Here is a 23,035-nt window from a genome sequence, read left to right as displayed (position 1 = left end):
ACACACACACACACACACACACAGCTACTAGACATACTCTCGAAGGAGATGTTTTCAACCCCTGCCTAAAAAACCCCGGCCTCTTAATCTGCTTCAGTCAGTGTCCCAAATAGGCTCCCTGCCATAAGAGCCATGCTGCAGAGGTTGAACTGCAATAACTCAGCTGACTGACCGCCAGCTTTACCCTTACAGGAGTGTTTTTCAGTAGGAAAAGTGAGGGAGTGAAGGCAGAGTCTGTGCAGGAAGCATTAAGTCTTTTACAGTACGTATTGTTGTGGTTCTGCACGCGTATTGTTGAGGTTTGACTTCTTCCTGCTATTAACATTCCTTGATAGCGTATCAGGGGTTTTAAAGACAAAAGACATGAAAATGTGGACCCAGACCCAGGTCCTGCTTTTCTGACCGACCTTGCATTGTTGCATTAAAAGGGGAAGGGGTGGGACGATTGTGTTATTGGAAATTCTGGAAGTGTTATTCCAAGATGCATAAATCTGGTCAGTGTTCTGGTGTCAAAGAGGACAGCAGAGCACTAAACGGCCTTTGACCAGTGTACCATAGGTTCTGTTGAGATTGCAGTTATGCTCCTCTTCTCTTCCTGGTTGTGGAGCAGCCTAGTAAATTAAACTGCCCCACTGACGGGCCTCAACTCAAAATGAAAAGTGTGTTTATGTTCCAATAAACCTACTCCAGCTTATATATTCAGTGCCAAACATCCATTTCACCCCCCAGGAAACACAGAAATACACATAAGAAGGTGCTGTCGCTATAAATTCCACTTTTGGGGAGAAATAAATGTAGACAAGATAAACAGGCAGTCGAGTAAAAAACATCTTTATTATTTTGTCTAGAAGAACAGGTCGATGTGGAATAGGGCGTGGGAAGAGGTAAAAGCGGCTAAGGAGTGGGACCAGAGCTTAGGACTAAAACCTGGATTTCTGGGGTTAAGCCAGGGATCCCATTGGATCCCAGGCAGGAAGTACAGTGGGCTCCTGTTGCATCACCTCCAGGACTTCAGAGGAAAGGTACTTCTTGTCTACCACCACCTCGTACACGTACTCGGAGAACCATTCGTCAGTCATGACCAGGTAGCCTAGAAGCACAGAGAGGGAAGAACAGCAATCAACTGTAAGTCTGTGCAGAGAATCCACAACATCATTGTTCCATACAACAAATCACTGCCCTCAGTTGGTAGATTTTGATTCAGCATTGTCATTTTGTCATTTTCTGACCTCAATGAACTTCAGGTCATGGGACAAGCTTATTTGACTGATCAAAAGAGACTCGGGCCTGAATTGAATCCAGGCACGATAAACAGAAACAGAAAAGGTAATCAGTCTACGGTCTGCATAATAACAGTAAATAGCCGGTCAGTGTCTCTGCAGAAGTTCACTAAATCTGCTTTAGGCAAAGTTGTCCAATCAGTTGCCGGACGTGGAAGCCAGAAATCTGTCTTCATTTCATTTTTGGGTACTGCAATGTTCTACTTTTAATGATGATGATGATGATGATGACTGGAATCACAAAGAGGTTGGACAAAGGCAAAAGAACCCTTTAGGGCAAACAGTTTTCGGGGATGTGCAGTGTATTCATCATCAATATTCTAAAGACAACAATTAATCCAAATACACGAAGGCAGATGTGACTTTTTCTTACAGTTTTATAGATCTGAAATGAGATTGTCGCACTGGTAATTAAAAGACTTTCAACGTCACATGGTGTGATTCGTTTATTATCATTTTGCCTTTGTTCCCTAAAGGAAAGCGGTCTAGCCTTTAAGTACACTGTCTTTACTGGAATAATGGGAAAATGTCAAAAAGGCCAAATTCACTGTGTTGGCTGGCAGAACGCACAACACCTACACATAGCAAAAATAAATACTTTAATCACATCGTGTCACTCATTAAAACTATTACCCTGCTTCCTCTTTCCCCCTGAAGAGGGAGGAGTAGGGAGAGCTGCTACTAATATTTCAACAGAATGGTCAGACGTGATTTGTCTATGTGCAGGCATGTTTTCCTTTCTTTAAAGTGCTCTTTATCAGCGCAATAAAGTCCATTGTTTCAACAGGCGCGAGGGTGGAGGAAGAGGAGGCTCCCCCACCCGACAATCCTCCACCCAGTGCATGCGTCGCTGCATGAATTCAACTATCTATCTGCTATCACCTCTGCACAACACCCTGATAAAGCTCAACAGGGTGTGCAGGGTACATCTGTGGTTAAATCTGGAGTTACCTATGAAAGAGCAACAACGCCTTACACTGAGGGATTGTGGCGTGATGGTGCGTACTGCAATAAGTACAATGTGAAAGTGTGAGTGTGTGTGTTATGCAAAGGACAGAGATTAAAAGTGGAGACAAAGCGAAAATCAAGTATTACGACACATGGAGAGCAGCATGGGAACCGGAGGAGAGAGTGAGGCGTCTTGTTTGTTATGCCTCAGTTTGTGTAACCAGAAATAGCAACTAGGTCGTCCAGTGAATATATTTTATTCCTGCTTGCTTTCTCCTCTTTGGAGTAAACGCGAGCATCCCTCCCACTGACGAGTTGACTTATCGAAGATGTCAGGGCGACCACAAGAACGTGCTACAGTTCAAAACAAAGTATCGGGGTTGCGTCTGTATGTGTGTGTGCGTCTTCTTCCAAGTACGCAATGGTCCGATGGCATCTTGCCTGGTTTTCTGTGTGGTATGTGCGTCTGTTCATGTGACCTTCCTGGAAATTGCGTGTTGGGTGGCATGTTGCTGTGTGTGTATATATATGTGTGTGTGTGTGTGTGTGTGTGTGTGTGTGTGTGTGTGTGTGTGTGTGTGTGTGTGTGTGTGTGTGTGTGTGTGTGTGTGTGTGTGTGTGTGTAGAGCGTCATTATTTGTTTTCAGGGATCGGCCCACTATCCCCTCTTAGAACAGAGAGATCTGCTCTGAGTTTAAAGGAACGTCGGCAGCATTCGACCGTCCAGGACTACGACAAAGTCCTGAGCAAACATCCAAGCTGGCCAACGAGGGCCGTGAAGATCAGATAAATCTCTCTACAGCAAGAGAAGTGGAGTGAGACATGGAGATCCTAAACTAGAAAAGCTTTTAGTCACTGTCTCACTTGAAGCAGCCTTATTCAGTGAGGACAGAAGATCATCAAGCGGCTTTAATTTCAAAAGGTACTACGACAAGTCTACTGTTTGAGAATGAAACTTTCTCCAGTGCATTGATGTGAGAGTGAATTCCATGGGAAACAGAGAACGACCCAAAGAGGACAGATCTCAAAGGGTGCAAAATATTGGGAGGGATTTATGATCATACTTAAAACGTATGAGACATCTTTTCTGTATTTCTATTACCGAGCTCCATTCCAATGGCAATACCATCTAATCCACTCTACACATGTGATTGGACACTGGGGAATCATATCGCCTAGTTCTCTCCTGAAATGTGAGGCTCGTAAAAAGCTTAACTACAACTCATAACAAAATTTAAGGAGTCCACCTCAGACTAAGTGTCCTATCCAGTTAAAAATAAATCTCTCCGGACATTGCCAAACAGTTTGTCTGAAAGGGTGTAAAAGTATGCACTGTGGATTGCACCGTGCCACAACAGAGGCTGTGTTAGGGTTTAAAGATGGAAGCAATAGAAAGTTAAAAACTCTCCTGAGAGACTCTTTCGGGGTCAGATGGAATATTAAAAAGGCCTGGGGGGAGGCATTAAGCTTTATAAACACACTTCACCCTTTGCCTCAGCTCCGTAGCTGCTCCGAGTCCAATTCCTCCCCTTTCTTCCCTCTGCTGCCTTTCCAGCATTGTCAACTTCTCACACGTTTCGTTCTCTTTTTGATTCTACCTATGGCGCTTCACTTCATTCCTATTCCATTCAGGTCTCCTTTATACCGTTTTCCCCGTCTTAATTTGTAAAGCAAACACAGCCCTGCCGAATCCAAAAACGATATCCACTTTTCAGAGTTCGTTCAAACCTTTGTTCTCAAAAAGGTTATGAATTTGGCTGTGGACGAACTTGGGGCCACGGCCTTCCCCATCTGCTGATGTTTATGGAATAAGATATGCGTGAAACTCATTTGCTTTGACCGAGGGGGTTTTCCCCAACAGTCACTATGGCTTGCGGGTTCTAGCAAATATTGTGAGTGTGTGTCTGTGTGTATATACAGAACTGTATGTGTGTGTTGCAAGAGAATGCATGAATGGTCTGAAATACTCTCCTACGATCTCCAGTGGAATGTCAGGCCCCTAGATGGGAAGAGACGAGAAGAGGGAGGAAGGATAGGAGAAAGTGATGAAGGAGCAGCGTGAAGAGGATTGAGGGGAGAACACAGAAGGTTAGGTCGGTGGGTGGGTTAGAGGTAGAGCAGGGAAGAGAGGGGAGCGCGGGCGGAGGTACGCACAGAACCGCCTGTGTCCTGCATAAAAATGAATCCAGCAGTGACATGAAAGCCAGCATTTGTTAAGACTATGACAGATGTCTACATTTTCTCTGGTGCCTCAAAAGTACTTACTGGTAGCTAATCTAAAACTGACACAGACTGTTAAACTCATTTACAATTTGTGGTATAAGAAAAAACCCCAAAAAAACTATCCAAAACATTAAACACTGTGACCGCTAAAACCTAGTGAACACAAATCTGACTGTACACAATGAGATCCGTCTAAGGTTTGGATATTTCTACAATCATGGTTATGCAACTGGTCACAGGAGGCACTGAGCTCAAACACAGAAAGTTCCTGACAGTAACTGTGTGTGTGTGTGAGAGAGAGAGAGAGAGAGCGAGCTAGAGAGTCTCTATATGTGTGCATGCGGCAGGATACAGCCAATTATAAGTTCATAAGGCAGCAGCAGAGGGGGATCTTTCCATGTAACCCTCTTCTTGATTTAATAGACACAAACAGGAAGATGATGGATTATCATGCTACACACAGCTGTGAGGAGGAAGTGAAAGAGTCTTAGGGCACATGCCAAGGTCAAAGTGGACTTTCAACTATGTTTGATGTTTTTGGTCTACAGTGATTCTCACAAAAGGAGGTTCTTATCATTTCACTTCCACCTTGTATGTTCAAGTTTAAAGGCCATTCACCACTAAATCCTTTCTTTTAATGCAAAAAAATATTAGTTTGAGTTTTAAAGAAGAGGATTTCCGTTCAGTGTTGACATGTCCACGATATCAGGCTAAGATTTGTTAATTTTTTTACACATTTGAATTCTGTATGGATGACTGAGCTTGTCTGAATCTGTAAGAGAGACGCAGGCAGGAACTGTGCAGCTTATCTGTCTGTCAGTTTGCCTCTCCGTGTCTGTGTGTGTGTGTGTGTGTGTGTGTGTGTGTGTGTGTGTGTTTACTACAGACAAACATCCAGCTGGTGATCCGTTTATTATGACAGTTGGTCGGTCATAATGATAATCACAACACTTCTTTGCAATGCGAGATCATAGTATTTTTTTGTGATACGCCGTGCTGAACTCTTAACCTCCTGAATTTAACTGGAATTACTCCTCAGCTCCTGAATCAGCCTTGGAATTCTGCTCTGGCCGGGTTTCCAGTGGTGTCACAGTTCAAGCTTTGGTAATGTTGTGGGAAAATAACTATCTGTGTGTATGTATCAATAACCAATCAAATGTGTTTAAATTAATCATATATAAATATATAATCACCGACATTTAATAACCAATCAAACCAATTAATCAAACCAATCCTGCAGTGTGATGAACATAGTGATGTGTGACTTGGGCCTCCAGCTTTTCCACATAAACCTGGAGGTTGTTTAAGCTTTCATTGTGTTTGTTGTGGCACTCTGCGGCCCTGGGTCGGGAGAGGCGCCTGTGTATCTCTGTGTTGTGACTGGGAGCGGACACCCAGAGGCGCCTCTGACGCCCGGGAACCATCCAATCCCTACTTGTTTACTTTTGACTGTATAAGAAATCATGTCATGTATTGCATCTTGGTCTTTCGGTGTAACAAACAGAAGTGACCCACACAGGTAATGTTACACACTGTACAGTGTGTGAAGGGCAAAATCATGGACTAGTTCTATTTCAAAATAATCTCAATCAAACCAGAAACCCATCCAAACATTAATCACGCAGCTGTGTTACCACAATGTAGAATGCAGTTTCTTAGATTCATGTTTACAAAATGTTTTTTTGAAAATATGGGAAGAATAAGGGACTATCCTATCTCTTTTACAAATCTAAAACTTGTACGAGTTTGTTACTTAATGAGCCAACCACATGTAGAGATGTTGGGAATGAGAGAGGTTCAATACAAACCAGCTAAAGAAGCAGTGATGAATGAGGTGTTGGGGTTAATATAGAAGTTCAATCAGTTGAGCTTAAACCAGAGTTTAAACGTGACAAAATCCCCATAAAGCACCATTTTTCAAAATACCAAAGATCTGATGTGGTTACCTTTGTTTCCACGATCATCACCCCAGGAGTTTTCTACCCTCCACTTCTCTTGGCCTTCCTTCCCATCCTGAGAGGAAGAGAAGGTGATGGAAGATAAGAGTAAGAGAGAGGGAAATTAGAGACAGATGTCAGCTGGGATTATTTAAAAAAGTGGGAAACTAACTGTACTTTGATAAACTTCAGCCGATTAAAATGGAGTAAACATAAAGCGAGGCACTGATGCAATAAACCCTCGGAAACTGAATTTGTATCAGCGTGTGTGTGCTTGTATGTGTATGTATACATGCATGGGTTTAGCTGCCATTATGCATACAACACTCAAAGTGACAATATGTAAATAGAGTATATTCATTTCAGCAAACCTGTGTGTGTGTTTGCGCGTGTGTGCATACCTTGTCCGTGACAGCAGTGAGGATCATGGCGTGCGTCATCAGAGAGTCCCCAAAAATCAGTCTCTCCGCCTTAGAAAGATTCTTGACTGAAACTCCAAACACAAGCTCATGGTTGAACCTGTACACACACACACACACACACACACACATACAGTACACACAATAAACATATATGGCTGTCTCGGTGGTTCAGACTCTACATGGCGCCGAGCTCAACACCTAATGATGGCAGCTGGGAGATGTCTCGTATGGAATAATGAAGGTTAACTTGTTGGACGCCTTTGAAATCACACTCCATTGTTGAACGATTTCATATTTGAACTAGCCAACAAAGTGCCCTAGACTTTTATTTCATCTCGTGGTTTAGAACATTTAATACTCTTCTTCTGAGTAAACCATCAATCAATCAGTCAGTGCTGAATTCCAGCCAACACTGCAATCGCACAGCTTTTAAACTGTACATTGAGAGACAACTAATCATGATAACAATTAACCTCCTTATATTTAGAGCCACTTGGATAGCAGCCTTTGGTCAAGAGTGTAAACAGCTCTAATACCTCCATCTATTCATTCATTCACCCCTCCAGTTGAACCACAAGGCGCATACTTAAATCAACTAAGACCAAAACAATGGCAAAATGTTCCAAAGTCACTTGAAAGTACAATCCTGGATGGAATTTGACCTGCGCATGGTGTGGAGGTGAAGTACTTAATAAAGGCTTAATCCATGTTTTTGTAACCAGTATGATGACGGCACCCGAAGCACCAATGTGCACAGAACACGTGTGTCTAATTTATACTCACACATTCATATCATTAATGCCCAGTTTTCCATGGAAATGTTTCCCAACGTCACAACCAAACCACACCGCCTAAGATGAGTTCAGAGAGAGAAACAGCAGCTCTGGTCAGAGTTATGGAGTTGTTCTTCACACAGGGACACACACTCAAAAGAGGCGAGGAGTTACAGCCATTTATCCCAGCCTACCTCGCCCTCCTTGATGGAATCAGCCGCAGCCTTTTTCAGAAGCTGGATGGGCTGATTGTTGTACTGGGTGCTGCGACCCCCCACCATGTTTCCCAGGAACTCAACACTGTACAGCTTCCCGAATGGATTCTGGGGTCGAGGGTCATTCACGAGGCAGATCTATGGACACAAATTCAGTCAGTCAATCTCAGACGCGGCGTCGCTTCTCAGTGGGCATCGGCAGTGGATGCTCAAGAGAGACTATTTGTTGCATTTCTCTCTCTCTGTGTGTGTGTGTGCGTGCGTGCGTGCGTGCGTGCGTGCGTGCGTGCGTGCGTGCGTGCGTGCGTGCGTGCGTGCGTGCGTGCGTGCATGCGTGCGTGCGTGCGTGCGTGCGTGCGTGTGTGCGTGTACCTTGTCCCGGATGTTGTACAGAGGTTTGACATGTTCGCTGTAGAACTCCTGGGGTGTGAGGGGTCCAATGCGATGGAAGTTCTTGTCCTTGTCCCTGTACTCCCAGCAGATGGAGTCAGGGGGGCTGCCTAGACACACACTGGCCACCCGGAACACCTGAGTAGAAGACACCATTTTCGTTTACGAACCTGACAGTGCTCATATGTTTTCATGACTTCTGTTTGGAACATTGATGTAATCTTGACCTGCGTAAATATACGCTATGGATAAACCTCTGCCAACTCTTAAGCCAAACAAATCCACGAAAAGCTGATAGTAGTCGTCAATCATTGTGTTACAAGCTCAGAGTTGAAACGGTGAAAAGAGTACAGCAGCGTACAATTGCATAGACGCAACAATGGGACTGCACACCAGGGTTATTATGCCATGATTACATTTAAGCAATATTCTCTTTTTACATTACGATCATTTTAGCAGACGCTTTTATCCAAAGCGACTTACATTACATTACCACCCTTCGCAGAGGGGGGAGCAAACTGCCACTGCCTCCTCATTACATGTATGGTATCACATCGTCTCTTCCGGTAAAAGGATGTAATAGCTCTAAGTCTAAGTGAACAGTGACAGCTTTACTCCGTAGCTATGGGGGACTTTGTGGAAGTTTACAAATACAATGTCTCAGTTATCTTCTTTACAGTATGTCCCTTCACTTAACCCCCTCAGCTGCTGCTGCCATCCATCAACGTAGAACGTTCTCATCCCATCCAACTTTGGCTACTATTTTCCTCAGAAATCTCCACATTTACACTCCACACCCTTTCCCCCTCCTTCCATGTATGTTTTCCTGCGGGGCTGAAGTTCAGACCGAGTTCCTGTGGGCTAAATCTGGTTGTGTGGACCGGGCCGTCTTAAATCAGGACCTAACAACCTCTGATACAGCTATCTAAGGAATTCCCCCCGCTTGCGTTTTACCTGTCCCATTCTCCACTCCTCCAAGAATTCATGCTCAAAATCTGCAAATGCTTCCTATCAAACATGATTAGCGGGTCCTGAGAAATTGAGAATCAGTGTTGATGGTAGATAAAGAAATGCAGCTAAACAGGAATACATTGGTTTGAGAATAAGCAGACACGCATTTGCTGTCAGCCTCCAGCAGTGAGTACGGTGGGAGAATTGTTCCTGTTTAGTGGATGGATGGTAATGTCAAAAAGGTTTGAGGAGTCTATTCTTCTGACTTTCCACTAAAGTCCAGACGAATGAAACTCATCTCTAGGTGAATATAGGACTGGATTATTGGCCCAGCCTTCGACGAAAAGCTAGATAACATTCTGGCAGTGTGTGAACAGTGACAGACATCTAGACCGACTTATTTGCCTCAACCAAATATTCAGGGCCGTAAACCTGACCTGCACACATTAACTAGCTGCTGCCAGCAAGAATGATCAGCTCACAGTCAACAAATATGAACTGTCCTAACGTAAAGGCAACATTCCTGAACACTGAGCTTTCTGAATCCGGTCTGCAATGCAAAAGGTAAACCCTGCAACAAGCACATACTTAAACCATTTCGGACTTGTTTATACAATCCCAATCCTCCACAATCCCCATCATCACACAAATGCATGAAGTCACAAAAGCACAGACACACAAATTTACACATATGCACCGAGTCAACAAAGGCATCTGTTCAACCTCTCATCCCCCCCAAAAACCCCTCTCTCCCGACTCAACTGCTTTGTTTAGACTACTATAGGCAAGACTAAATGCCAAGGTGCCCATCCCCTTGTCTGGTCTGTGTTTGCTCAGATGCCCAAGACGATGTCGGTAACCCCTTGACCCTGCACTGTTTCTTCTTCCCCCCACCTTCTTCCAAGAATAACTTTGCTCTTCTTGGTGCCTTTAAACTTCCAACCTCTGTCCAGCTCTTCTTCCACATCCCCCCCGAGACATGTGTGTCTCCCTTGATGCCAGGTCAGCCCTCTGCCCACTCAGAGAAATCAAATAAATAGTGTGTAAGGGCAAGGCTGGGGCGACAGAGAGGGAATAAACAACAACAGTGACACGAGAGAAGGATCAATATTGAAACACCTGCCACCTCCGTGACAGACACAAGAACAACAGGACGGGAGAGAGGGAGACAGAAAGAAGTTGAGAGAAAGGGTGACGAGAGTGAAACAAACATACACTTGCAAGTCAAATAATACTTATTATAAACATTACCACAATGCTACACTAAAAGGTTTTATCCAAAATCCTTTTCAATAAGCATCACGTTGCCACTTTTCTTGTTCTGCTGAGGTATTTGTGGCAGTCAGCACAGTTCATAATACATCCTCCTCCCCCAAGGCGGACTGCAATAAAAATCTGAACTGTTTAGCAGGCAAAAACAGTGACTGAGGTCTAAAAAAACAAACCAAAAAACAAGTAAAATATATTGATTGTATTACAACGCCAGAGTAAATCAAGGCAACCTCAAATTTGTGCTTTCCTTTTCTTTTTTTTGTCTAAATCTTATGGTCCATAACAGACAAATTAATTTATGAAATCTGAACGACTTCATTCAGCCATGGATGCTGAGTTCCAAGACCATCAACTGGTGACAGGATTGGGGTCTGTCGACTTTGTTTAGAGAAAGCTCACTGATATCAGGTTGCGATTAACGACAAACACGATAACTAACAACAACAATAAATTATAGATTAATGCGATTCCACTGGCAAATGTGTGCGTCTGCTAGCAGATATAAGACGTTTGCGTGTCTTGCTATAAACAATTAACTGATTTACTGCGAGGATAACATTTGATAGCATCTGCGCTCCAGTGTTGAGATCCTGGCAAGTGGAAAACAAATAAACATGCGGACAGATATCGTACAAACAAATCACCCAAGACTAAGGAGGGAGCCAAACACACGAGCACAACACCTTCGGTTTGGTTCTCTCATGTGGAGCGTAGAACACTACAACTGCGGAAACTCGTGTATGTAATGTAGGGAGGAAAAAACCTGGTTGAGAAATTATACTGTAACCGATCCAGTGTTACTCTGTCTAATTCTTTTAGTTCTTTTATTTCTCATTGCAAAGAATTCTGCCATTCTGATCCCAGAAGGGTTATTAAAACACATGTCAAAGAGATAAACAGGACATAGACCGCTTGTGTGTCTACATAAAGGTTTGCTTACAAAAGGAGGCTATCAGGAATTTTACCTTTAAGGACAAATAATTCTAAAAAGTAAAGACATTCATGTTTAACTGGCCAATTTGATTTGAGACACTTGAATAAATAACTACACCCCCGTTAAAGCTAAACTGAAACAAAGTTCTCCGTTCTAGAAGCTGGACTTGTGAGTATAAGCAAATGACACCATGCAAACAGTTTGGATAAAAATGAACTATGTTTTGATTAAACCTTAATGCTTTTTAAACATGCAACAAATGTGGTCATTGTTAAATTATAGCAACAGAGGAAATTACAAGAACTGGCAAGTGCACGACTCAGAACTGGCGAGGCTATCCGGTCCGCGTCTGTAACGACGGCACATATACAGAAACGAGAAACACACATCCATTTCAAATTACAAATGGGCCGAGCCGATAGCCAGCACTGAGCCTGTAAGTCCCTGTGCGAGTTGACGGCCGTCTCATAAATTAGACTTGTCTTAGGAATCACTCTTCATGTGGTCGGAGCCAAGACCGGAGCAGCACATGCTGTTTCTGATTCCATGACGTAATGGAGCATGGAAGTGGTACGGTTGTGGCGTGAGGGATACCATCTGGGTGTGTGTACGCATGCGTGTGTGTGTGTGTGTACGCGTGTGTGTACGCGTGTGTGTGTGTGCATGTGTGTGATGTACTGTACATGCATGTGCAGTTACCAGTGAATGTCTATGTATCGGTGTGTGTATATTTTGCTTACTTCTCTATGGAAGTGAGAAGAGGACAGAAGACACACACCAGATACGGCATGAAAGAGAACGCCTGCCTTTGAACCTGAACAGACTAATCCTCTCTGCCTTAATAATACAGCACATGGATACTGTCATCCAAACAGAAAAACTGCTGTAGCATAGTAGTACTACTCTGCTTACTGTGGTCGCAGGTCAAAATGGGTTCCGCTTCCATCGCAGAGGTGTTTTCAAATAAATGTGACATACCTATATTTTGGCTAATACTCCTAACCCATGGCACACACACACACACACACACACACACACACACACACACACACACACACACACACACACACACACACACACACACACACACACACACACACACACACACACACACACACACACACACACACACACACACACACACACACACACACACACACACACACACACACACACACACACACACACAAATCAAGTGCACCCTGGGAACAGGAAGTGGAAGCAGAGACGCTGACCCTGGTTGGCTGTCATGCGGAGTGTGTGGGGGTCTGGTGATGACGAAGACCAGTGCGCAATCACAGCCGCCACGCAGGGAGAGTGGACAGAATCACCTCAAACACGCCAAAGTAGAACTGACACGGCACTTTGATCCCGAGAAACACATGGGCATCCGCGGGCTGCAAACACACGTGACCACATAGATACTACTACACCATTCAACCACGCAGATATGCACAATGACAGATGAAGGAGAGCGGTCACATGGCCATGATCATGCACACCGATGCAAGCTTAACGTGTTCCCTGTGTTCTCATTAGGGCTACTGCCTGTTGGCATTGTTATTAGCTGACCAGGCTAAAATGGAATAGTCTTCACTTTATCCTCTGAAGATAGTTCAATCATCCTTCATTTACCATGACCAAATCCTCCATCACCGCTTGACAAGACAGAGTTGTATTTCACAAAATAAACTGCTTCCAGGTGGACAAACAAGTGACAAGCATTCTACAGTTGAAGCCCCCACACCCTGACGTGTAGAGGGAACAGACAAACTATTGCATAAGCTGTTTTTTTGTGTACAAGTCAGTGTTTGTATGTGTGGTGATAGCTGGGGGCAACCATGCTGGGGGCACTGTGAAACGCACCACTGTTTAAACAAGCAAGCGCCCGGCAGCACAATACAGCCAAACAGCTGCCAACAAAGACTGCTGTAGCAGACCTCAGCGTGGTATGCAACAGTCTCAATGGGAGACTGATTGACTGACCGGCCCCCACGTATAACACATACACACTCTCACACACAGGAAGCGTGCACACGGGCGTGCATACTCGCCTACGCGGAGCCAATTGTCCAAGCCACAAAAACACACCATACCACATGATTGTATTCTGCTGCACTCGTGTGTGCGTGTGTGTGCGTGTGTGTGCGTGTGTGTGCGTGTATGTGCGTGTGTGTGCGTGTGCCATGTTGACCTTTTCTCTTAGGGTGTTTTTGGTTTAGATATTAGTTTTGTCATCACCCTGCAGTGTCAATCGGGTCACTCACTTAACTCTCTGAAAGCAAGGTTGTTTGTGGAACAGTCGCCCACTGTGAAGTGTGACGCAAACATTTCCCCAACAACATATGCTAATATTCTTTACTACTTCATATACTTCTACTATGCACACACTCGGGCATAAACATGTAAATAGGTGCAGTTCAGCTTTCCAACTGTTAGTAAAGGGCAGTGAACTGTATAAATATACAATTAATTATAAACCTTGGCAAACCTAGTAATGGCAATGAGTAATGGTTTTGGAAATCACAGTGAAACTGACCTGTACTGGATCTGAACTATAAAACACTATAAATATAATCTATCTCCTATCTACTTTAAATGCTCCACAGCGTCACTACAAAACCATTTTTGTAATTCCTACTGAAAATGGAGGATTTAGTTCTCACTTTAGTTCCAGGAACACTTTGGACCTCAGACATTTCACCTTTTTCTCACACTAAGCTTAAATTATTCAAACATTTTCTAACACCCATCAAAGGTACATCATCCATCTATCATGATTGTTTAAAAGTCACAAGGTATTTGTGCTCTCAACTTAATATTATTTGACAGCCCCCTCTTCTGGCAAAAACTAGAACAATGTTACAGTGTTAAACAGAGCATTTGCCATCACACACCAGCAGCTTTTTAAAATTCACCTCTGTCCTAATATAGCCTTATATAACTTTAATTGATTTTTAGGGCATAATGGAACTGTTATGGAATATGGCAAGAGCAGATGGGTCTCAAACCCTAAATTACCCCAAAACATAGAGCCTCACCTCCTCTATCATGGTGTCCAAGGCATCAGACAGCTCAGCTTTAGTGGAGTCGCTGGCCACCATGTTCCTCAGTCTTAAGCAGTATTCCCTCAGCTGTAAAAGGCAGACAACAGCAGGCAGTATGAATTCCTGGTACGAGACATATGGCGAGCTAGCTGACTCAGCTTGAAAAAAGTTGTATAGTTTTCACCTTGTGATTGAGGATGTCGTTCATTCTGCGCGAGGCCTCGGAGCTGTGCGACTCTGGAAAGCATTTCTTTGGAACGACGCCATACTTTTCTAGAAATTAAAAACGATCCGTCAAGCTACTAGAACAATGTTGGTGCACTCGTGTTTGCTGCTGTTAAAACATTACATCTTCATCTATCAGCACATATCAAGTGAACTATGTGGTGTGTTTAACAAGTGCTTAACTCAAAAACAGAAGGACTGAGGTGTTCAGATTTGAGCATTAGTCCTTTGTTCAACTTTGTATCATAGTGTGAATAAAGTGAACTAACCAATGAGATTGACTAGCATATCCCACTGTCCTCCATCATTGGTTGGATTGGAGAGCAGGAACTGGACCAGGCGTCCGTCCACAGGCTCCTTCCGCTGTGCTGTCTCCACACATGCCTGAAGGAAGTAATAGCACCTCTCAATCTGCCGAGAAGGAAGGAGGGAAGTGGAAAAAAGAGAGAAAGAAAAAAAGAAAGAGGAGTCATGAACAAATGAGTTCAATTTCGACAATGACTGACTTTTGTAGTAATGCACTGTGAACAAAATTGAATGGCCAAATTAAGTACTTGCACTAAACACACACACACACACACACACACACACACACACACACACACACACACACACACACACACACACACACACACACACACACACACACACACACACACACACACACACACACACACACACACACACACACACACACACACACACACACACACACACACACACACACACACACACACACACACACCTATGAGTGTAAAGTGATGACTAAACAGATGATATGGTGTGTGGTTCAAACATTAATTACCTTGTCCCAGAAAAAGAGATAGGACTGACTAAACTCAAACTCCTCTACGTTAAACTTCTTCATGAAGGGAAGTCGCATGACGTTGAGGCACGAGAAGATCCAACATCTCCCTGGTAGTGAAATGAACACGTCAAAACAAAACAATTAAGCAGGCTGGTAAGGAATTAAAACATGTTTGTATAGAGAACAATAGTAATGACAGGTGGAAACTGCAACATTTTATAGGTAGCTTTAAAGACACAGCTGACTTAGCAATTTACTGCTCTCAATTGCGTTGCAGCACAATATTTAAGTCACAAGAGATACAAGCAAACGAAATTCAAAAAGTGTGCAGTGAAATGCAGTGAAATTAAATTGAAAGTTTGGGCTTTTGAATGTAATTACAAATGCTGGATTCTACAGTTTCTACCATCAAAAGATAAATACCGAAATGGTGGAACGTGAGATTTAAAACTTGCTTAGGAAAATAGTCAGAATTTAGTTGAGGATACTGAAATTATCCATTCTTTCAACTTCATGTCTGGAACTAAACAACAAAAATGTCAGCCTGCTACAAACGCACAGTGAGCAGAGTGGTACCATGTCTCACACAGAAAAAAGCTGACTTTGTCATGCATTGTCAGCATATGCTTTTAGGGCATTTTTGGGATTTTTAATGGCCATTTATGACTGATAGGAAATTAAATGCTGCTTGTTAACACAATAAAAATCCAGAGGAAGCAATCCAACATGGAAGGGGCTAGGACACCGTCTTCTTTTTCCACAGGAAAGTAGGATTTTAAGTATGAATGCCTGTGTCCTTGACAGTGATATATCCTACCTGAGTTTTTCTGATTGGTTACAGGCTTGCCCTCTGTGGGGATTGAATGTTGAAAGACGTGCTGGGTATCCTGGACAGTCTGCCGGTGCAGACAAACCTCCAATGGGTCAATGCATGTCGACACATTTTGGGCCAAAAGGAAGCGTGGCTCAGCTCGCAGCCGCTTGACAAAGGCCGCTACCTTCTCTTGACTCAGACCTATGAGGGCAAGGATGGAGAGAGAGAAGGAAGGGTGGGAGAAAGCATTTAAGAATTTATGATGAAAAACACCAATGAAGGATTAAAGAAGATACAATTACTTAAAGAAAATAATGTGAAATTATAAAAGGAAGCCTTTCAAAGCTAGACAGAGTCAGATGGATGGCTAGAAAGAGTGTTCCAGTTCTCATGGGTCTTCTGTGCACCTTAGGCATATAGGTTTCCCCCATAAAATTAATCTATGAGCACTCATATGCACTCAGATGTCACAATAATGCCTGGATAGTGGCTGATCAATAGTGATAAAATTACAGCAGATCCTAAATACAACAACTGACTTGTACACCCCTCCTTTCCACATTGATATTACAAGAAAGAATTCTCCATTAAGGATGTCAAACCAATTTGGATTCAAGTAATAAACCCATAAGAGAAAGAGAGGAACATAGTGGAGAGCCGCTCCACTCCCAACGAACAGGAGTGGACAGGTGATTATTTGGCAAATGAAATGTGAACAACATTTCAACAGTTAGGAGGTGTGTGTGTCAGGTATGTCAGGACACACACCCCTAACAATGGAAAAACCAAGTTACACCGGTTGCTCTGTTCCTCTCTACCATATTAAATTAATGAAAGCATGAATGCTGAGGTTACGCATCAGCACAGTGGCTTGCTATGTAGAGGAGCTAAGCACAGGCAGCCATGATCTCTGGTTACATAACAGGATTAGGTTTAGCTAATCATTTATTGTCTATCACTGCTCCATGCAAATCATAATTGACTCCTAAAGGCATAAATCCTTTACATGAACACTGATTAGACATAAGCAGCAGCTGGGATGAAACACATGGAAGAAAAACATAAATACTACACTTTTATGTTTTGCTGCAATTTTCAATTTGTTTAAATAATACTCAAAGCTCTACGCGTTCCAAGATCTAGTTTCTCTCAAACTCGTCCTTCAAATGTGTTATATCCCTGTTAGACAGGCACATCTCCTTTGTCAAGATTAGCCATCTCCTGCACAGGTGTGGCATATCAAGGTGCTGATTAGAAGCCATGATCACTTCACAGGTGGCCCTTATGATAGGGACAATAAAAAGAGTTCTCACTTGTTCAGCAGGAGATAAGGGATTATGAAAATGGCATGCTGACGGTTGCTCATTTGGACACTGTAAGCAGCCTTCAGCTTCGTTTCGGAAAGATAATGGAAGTTCATCCAACAGGTCTCCCAACTGCTGACCACATGTAACCACGCCAGCCTAGGACCGCCCAATCCAGCTTCTTCACCTAGAGGATTGTCTGAGGTTTACACAACTAAAAAGAATTTCTGCAGAAGCTGTCAGAAATCACCGCGGGGCTAATCTGGGTGCTCACCGACCTCGCCGAGGTCTCGATTTGTCTGCAGTTAGGCGTCACAATCGGCGCGAGTGAGAAAGGGCACACCTTTGATAGCCGCTGGCATGATAGGGAACTGAAATCTTCACAGATGAATCACCATTTCAGCTGAACAGTGCAGAAGGTAGGCATTGTATATGGTGGGTATGTAGAAAGGGGTGAGCAATTTGCTGATAACATCGTGAACAGAGTCATTTGTGGTGGTGGTGGGGTTATGGAATGGGCAGGCATATCCTATAGGCAGTGACCTCAAGTGCATTTTATCCCTGAGGGGTTGAATGCAGAGATATTATGATGAGATCCTGAGGCTGATTTGTGCTGTGTTGTTCATCCAACACAATGACATCGTGTTTCGGCATGACAATGCATGTCCCCATGTTGCAAGAATTAGCGCCCAATTCCTCCAAGCTGAAAATGTCCCAGTTGATCCATGACCTGCATACTCACCAGACATGAACGTGTTTGGAGTGCTGTGGACCGGCACAAACGACAGCGTGTTCCCATTCCCACCAAAACCCATCAACATCATACAAGTACTTAAGAGTGGGATAATATTTCACAGGTTTAAATCAAACAACTGATCTGGTCAATGTAAAAGAGATGGTCGTCACACAAGATACTGAAATGAATGAAATTAAGTGCTCAATGACTACTTCAGCTCCAAATTGTAGTGTTGCGTCTAAATTTCTAGTTTAGTACACAATCTGAACAAGGTCAATATAACATTAATAAGCTATTAAGGACTACACATTGTTCACTTAATAAAGCTAGACATATCCTTCTAACCCCAGACTATAGGCTGCTGAAACGTGACTTTGAATACTGTTAATCAATGATATCAATCGAATGATAAAGGCCACGTCACCATTTCGAAAACACAAAATCTCAGTCAATATGAATCACTTTCACTTTCAAAGGTTTGACAGCCTGTGAGTGAAATGTCCCAACTCCAAGCTATAGCTAGCTTCCGCGGTTAACAGGGCACATATCCTCCTCCTGTAGCGAATGACAGCGATTCACCAAAGAGCAAATGTGTGTAAGCTGACCGTTTCTCCTGCTCTGTTCCCGTTCCCTTCTCTAGGCCATTTCATTTCCTGTTATAAACTGTCAACCTGGTCGGACATAATGGTAAAGTCACGCTAGCAGGCAGAAGCATGCTAAGGCTAGGAATGCTAACTGCTAGCCGGTTAGCATTCTTTGAACTATTTCAACAGCTGGATAGAAACAAACACACGTTGCGTTGAGGTACAGAAACGGACGTGAACAGAGCAACAGAACACCACACGTACCGGTGTCCATTGTTCCAAATAGCTTGAAGAGCGTTGCAGTTTTCCAGAAAAAGTCACCGGCTCTTTGTTTATCTCACTCACACACAGGCAGAGCGATTACAGAGAGCGTTCGGTTATATCCTCCTGGCGCTCACTGGTGGAACAGCTGGGTGGAGTTTGGACCAGAAGGTTACTCCCTGCTGTTCCAAGTAGACATATATGGCTGTCAACTATTATAATTTCATAATTTGCACAAGTCTCAAAATAAGACTACACTAGTTCGTTTCTTTCTCCTCGTTTGTTTTTATTTTCCCACAAGTCTTAATAGAGGGTTAAGGGATACAGTGAGGTAGAAAACGAGCGCACACAAACCCCAACCGGATATGGCGCCCCAATATAATTTCAGATTAACGTTTATAAAACAAAACCCGAATTTACAGTTACAAAACAGAACCTTAGTTCACAGTTACGAGAGAAAACAGTCCATTGGGAATTTGTACCTTTTCTTCTGGTATTTCACCCCCTTCACCCCAGCTCTACCCATTCATTTTGGATCAATGTCATGACGTCATTACAGGGGTACTAGGTTGTCTCCATTCATTTCTCCCACTACTATAATTTGGTGATATAAATAAAACTAAAAATTGTATGTAAATTAACCCTATGCAAACGCGGGAATTAATTGGTAAATTTGGAGGCGATTGTAGGAACACACACACTTCACTACACGCGAATTGACAAACATTTCATTATACAATACAAACACATCATATAAAGTGCATCACAACAGATTTGAAATATATTCATCAATCAGCTTGTCCATGAAACTGGCTGCTTCTATTTATTAACTTTAGTAAATTGTATGTATGTGTCAGCACGCTACTAGTGTGTGTGGCCAGTGGGGGTGGGGGGGTGGGGTTGTTGTCATGTCCTTCCTGTATCCATAAAGAACTGTGGCAGGAAAACCTCCCAAATTGTTCAACATTGAGTAAACATATTCCAAAAAAGTGAAAACGAAAGTGGGTCTGAAAGACTGGGATACCAACTGTAGGGGTTTCATAACAAACACTGATGCCACTTCAACAAGCTGTGTCATGTGAACTCAAACTTTCCAGAGGAAGCAAAAGGTGGTGTTGAAATTCTGGCAACTCCACACAGACACAGTCAAAACAAATGCATTATCTTATCTAATGTCTCAAAGGGCTTTACAGGACCACAACATCAGGACATGACCGACCCAGCACAAAGCTCTCTAGGAAGAAGAGGAAAAACTTGGACATGTATGGCTATTTCCTCAGTGCTTTCAGCTGCCTCTGCTTTTTCTCTGCCGGTAAGTAACAATTTAAGCTCTGAATTGTCACCACAAATGTTGTGTGTGATATGTGTGACATACTGTGTGTCACAAAGTCAAGCTGGACTTCCTGTTGGGTAATGTTTGACAGTTTTTAATATGCAGTTACAAGGCATTGCTTCAACTCAGCGAGATCAAGATTGCGCAATGAAGGTTAATCCAAAATCAGATCATATGTAAATGAAAGAGATCAACGCATTGCTGTCTAAATGGGGAATTTATCTACTTTTTTCACTGTACTGACCCAAAACTATGTAATCATATGAATGTAGTTAATTCTTTATAATCTAACAACATTATGATATGTACAGCTGCAGGTTCAGTTCAGTGATCTTAATTCCAATGTGATGATTGATGAACATAATTACATCTAACAAGGTTTTTAGGTCATCATTATTTTTATTACACAATAATTGCATATCATTTTAATCTTTCCTTACGGCAATGAAACAAAACAATTTCACTTGTGTTGATATTTTTTCCCTATTTTTCCCAGTTTTTTTTTTATTTTATTGAAAATGATTGACAAGAAATCACAATTTGTTCATCTAGGTTCCAATGCTGAAGAATGCAGCCGATCTGTTCTGGCAAGACGTAACACATTATATGTACCAGCAGGGGGCAGGCTGTTGTTGTCCTGTGTTGTAGAGCATTGTGGAGAAGTTTGGACAGGGGATTGGAGGAAAAATCGATCCCAAATCGTTAAATCCACTCCGAGGCACCATCTTAGCAATGTTACACTCTCGGCCAACCAAACCCGCCTCAATCTGAATATCTTAAATGTCAACCAATCAGATGAAGGTTTTTATGGCTGCAGCATTACATGGAGTGGAGGGGACAGTGCTGAGGGACACGTGACGTCTGTGAACGTCACTTCAGGTACTTGAAATCGAGATATTTCACAAAATGTCGTAATGTACATGTCTGTGTGCGCATGTGTGTTTGTGTAAGAGAGAGAGAGAAAAGATAAGCTACATATTTTGAATGCATTACATTAAATATGACTAAAATTTTAAATTCATAAATTAAATTCATTGTATATCATTCAATATCTGTGTCTTCTCCTATCATTCAACAGCACCCACTCGCAGTGTGTTACACAGGCTTTTGATCTGTACTGGTGCCATTCTTTGTATGCCTGTCATTCTGGGATTGGCCTATTTTATGAGGTCAAAGGTCAAGCGTCAGCCACTTCCCAGAGCAACACGCCAGCTCCAAACGTCTCACACTCCATTACCTCTACCTCGAAGCTCAGTGCCACAAAAACCTAAAAGATCCACTGATAAGGGTAAAGCTTTCTTTGTACATATATAAAACAGATTAAATATTTCAAAATACATCTTTTGATGTTTCCATATACCTCATATTTTGGACATAAGTGTTTTCTTTTGCATTTTGCAGCCACACCCAAGTCCCGACAGAAAGCAGAGGTAGGTACTAAATTATATGCCAGTTCCACACACAACAGGATGCTCTCTGCCGTGACCTTAACAGTGTGTGTTTCCTCTGATTAGCCCTGAATGTCTACTAGTTAGCGTGTACAACCCTGTGTGTGTGTGTGTGTGTGTGTGCTTCTTTAATCTTGTGATTTCCATTGTGTTACAGCTGGTGTATGCAGCCATCTCCCATGATGCACCACAGCAGGAGCAAGCCACCACAGAGCGCGAACATGCCACTGTCTACTCATCCCTCAGGTTGTCATGACTGTGAGAAAGAAACTGTACAGGCAGACAGATGGCTCTGCTGACGGCTATTCACATCAAAAATTAATTATAAAAATCTTTGGATTGGAGCCCTATACAGGAGAGCACTTGAGCAGTTCAAGTCTTCACATGAATCATGTGTGAAATTCACTTGTGACAAATTGGGCCAGTTAGTCATGTAGGCAAAATAGTAATCTGACTTGAATCCAAAGGTGTGTTCAAATCTGATTAGGCGGGGCAGGACTGATCCTCTTCCTGTTGTGTGGATAATTGAGAGTGACTTTGTATCAACTATTCAGAAATGACAAGTAATGTGTGAGTATTATAAATATGTAAAGGCAAAATCTATATCTGGGTTCTGACCCTGATCTGATCCTACTAAAGTGGGAGAAGACAGACAATTCAGACATTTTCTTCTGCTTCCCCATATTTTGGCTGTTCCTCTATCAACTTGTCTCCAGCAAAGTGGAACATCTGTTCAAATAGTGAACATTTATGATGACCACAGTGTGAGAAGAACAGGAAAAAAGTTATTGGGCCCTGCAGTGCAAAACACGAGATCCAAAAAGGCTGGGGTTGGATAGTTTCTTTCCATCAGAAGATGATGTGAAACTAGCCTGCGTTTAAAAATAAAGAAGTAAAAAAGTCCATCACATAGGGGAGAGGAAGTGTGTGAACATAAGGCGTGGGTCCACTGACTGGACAGGAAGAACACAAAAAACAAGTTTATGATATTTTCTGTTTTTTAACGTTTTGACTTCAAGAATGTCAAATGTCAAGTTCATCATTATATTCGTAGAAGTCTGTGATATGTTTGTGTACATGAATAATAAAGTATGAAAATCCTCAAAGCTTGCTTAGTAACTTATAACAAT

General features: G+C 42.7%; 2 protein-coding genes across 6 annotated transcripts; one reads left to right on the top strand and one right to left on the bottom strand.

The window, feature by feature from the left end:
- Positions 1 to 815: 815 nt before the first annotated feature.
- Positions 816 to 19,249, bottom strand: blmh (bleomycin hydrolase). 2 transcript variants are annotated; one of them, XM_076144478.1, is made up of 13 exons: positions 19,128 to 19,231; positions 18,885 to 18,950; positions 16,243 to 16,440; positions 15,423 to 15,532; positions 14,887 to 15,028; positions 14,577 to 14,665; positions 14,387 to 14,479; positions 8,171 to 8,326; positions 7,778 to 7,936; positions 7,594 to 7,661; positions 6,790 to 6,907; positions 6,398 to 6,464; positions 816 to 1,090 (listed from the first exon to the last, which is right to left on the bottom strand). In XM_076144478.1, the coding sequence occupies exons 4-13, from the start codon at positions 15,498 to 15,500 to the stop codon at positions 942 to 944; spliced, it is 1,119 nt and encodes a 372-aa protein (XP_076000593.1). In that variant the 5' UTR covers positions 15,501 to 15,532; positions 16,243 to 16,440; positions 18,885 to 18,950; positions 19,128 to 19,231; the 3' UTR covers positions 816 to 941. The 2 variants fall into 2 exon arrangements, with proteins under 2 accessions (XP_076000593.1, XP_076000584.1); XM_076144469.1 differs by lacking the exon at positions 18,885 to 18,950 and having other exon boundaries at positions 19,128 to 19,249.
- Positions 17,774 to 23,011, top strand: LOC142993929 (uncharacterized). Of its 4 annotated transcripts, none has more exons than XM_076144510.1 (6): positions 17,774 to 17,962; positions 20,318 to 20,436; positions 21,010 to 21,336; positions 21,536 to 21,745; positions 21,859 to 21,887; positions 22,063 to 23,011. In XM_076144510.1, the coding sequence occupies exons 2-6, from the start codon at positions 20,385 to 20,387 to the stop codon at positions 22,159 to 22,161; spliced, it is 717 nt and encodes a 238-aa protein (XP_076000625.1). In that variant the 5' UTR covers positions 17,774 to 17,962; positions 20,318 to 20,384; the 3' UTR covers positions 22,162 to 23,011. The 4 variants fall into 4 exon arrangements, with proteins under 4 accessions (XP_076000625.1, XP_076000606.1, XP_076000636.1 ...); XM_076144491.1 differs by lacking the exon at positions 17,774 to 17,962 and adding an exon at positions 20,057 to 20,233; XM_076144499.1 differs by lacking the exon at positions 17,774 to 17,962 and adding an exon at positions 20,166 to 20,233 and having other exon boundaries at positions 20,308 to 20,436.
- Positions 23,012 to 23,035: the final 24 nt, after the last annotated feature.

This window comes from Genypterus blacodes, unplaced genomic scaffold, assembly GCF_046128005.1.
Source record: "Genypterus blacodes isolate CSIRO-AG114 ecotype Tasmania unplaced genomic scaffold, CSIRO-AGI_Gbla_v1 ptg000003l_1, whole genome shotgun sequence".
Lineage (NCBI taxonomy): Eukaryota > Metazoa > Chordata > Actinopteri > Ophidiiformes > Ophidiidae > Genypterus > Genypterus blacodes.
Note: the sequence above shows the minus strand (reverse complement) of the source record. Positions and strands in the feature narration are given on the sequence as shown.

Coding starts and splice junctions, on each gene's coding strand:
- blmh (XM_076144469.1), bottom strand. Junction 15,029..15,422: donor ATCTCTTTTTCTGGGACAAG/GTAATTAATGTT, acceptor CCTTCTCGGCAG/ATTGAGAGGTGCTATTACTT. Junction 6,465..6,789: donor TCACTGCTGTCACGGACAAG/GTATGCACACAC, acceptor TCTTCCTCTCAG/GATGGGAAGGAAGGCCAAGA.
- LOC142993929 (XM_076144491.1), top strand. CDS start 20,178: ATGCCACTTCAACAAGCTGTGTCATGTGAACTCAAACTTTCCAGAGGA. Junction 20,437..21,009: donor CCTCTGCTTTTTCTCTGCCG/GTAAGTAACAAT, acceptor TTGTTCATCTAG/GTTCCAATGCTGAAGAATGC. Junction 21,746..21,858: donor TAAAAGATCCACTGATAAGG/GTAAAGCTTTCT, acceptor TGCATTTTGCAG/CCACACCCAAGTCCCGACAG.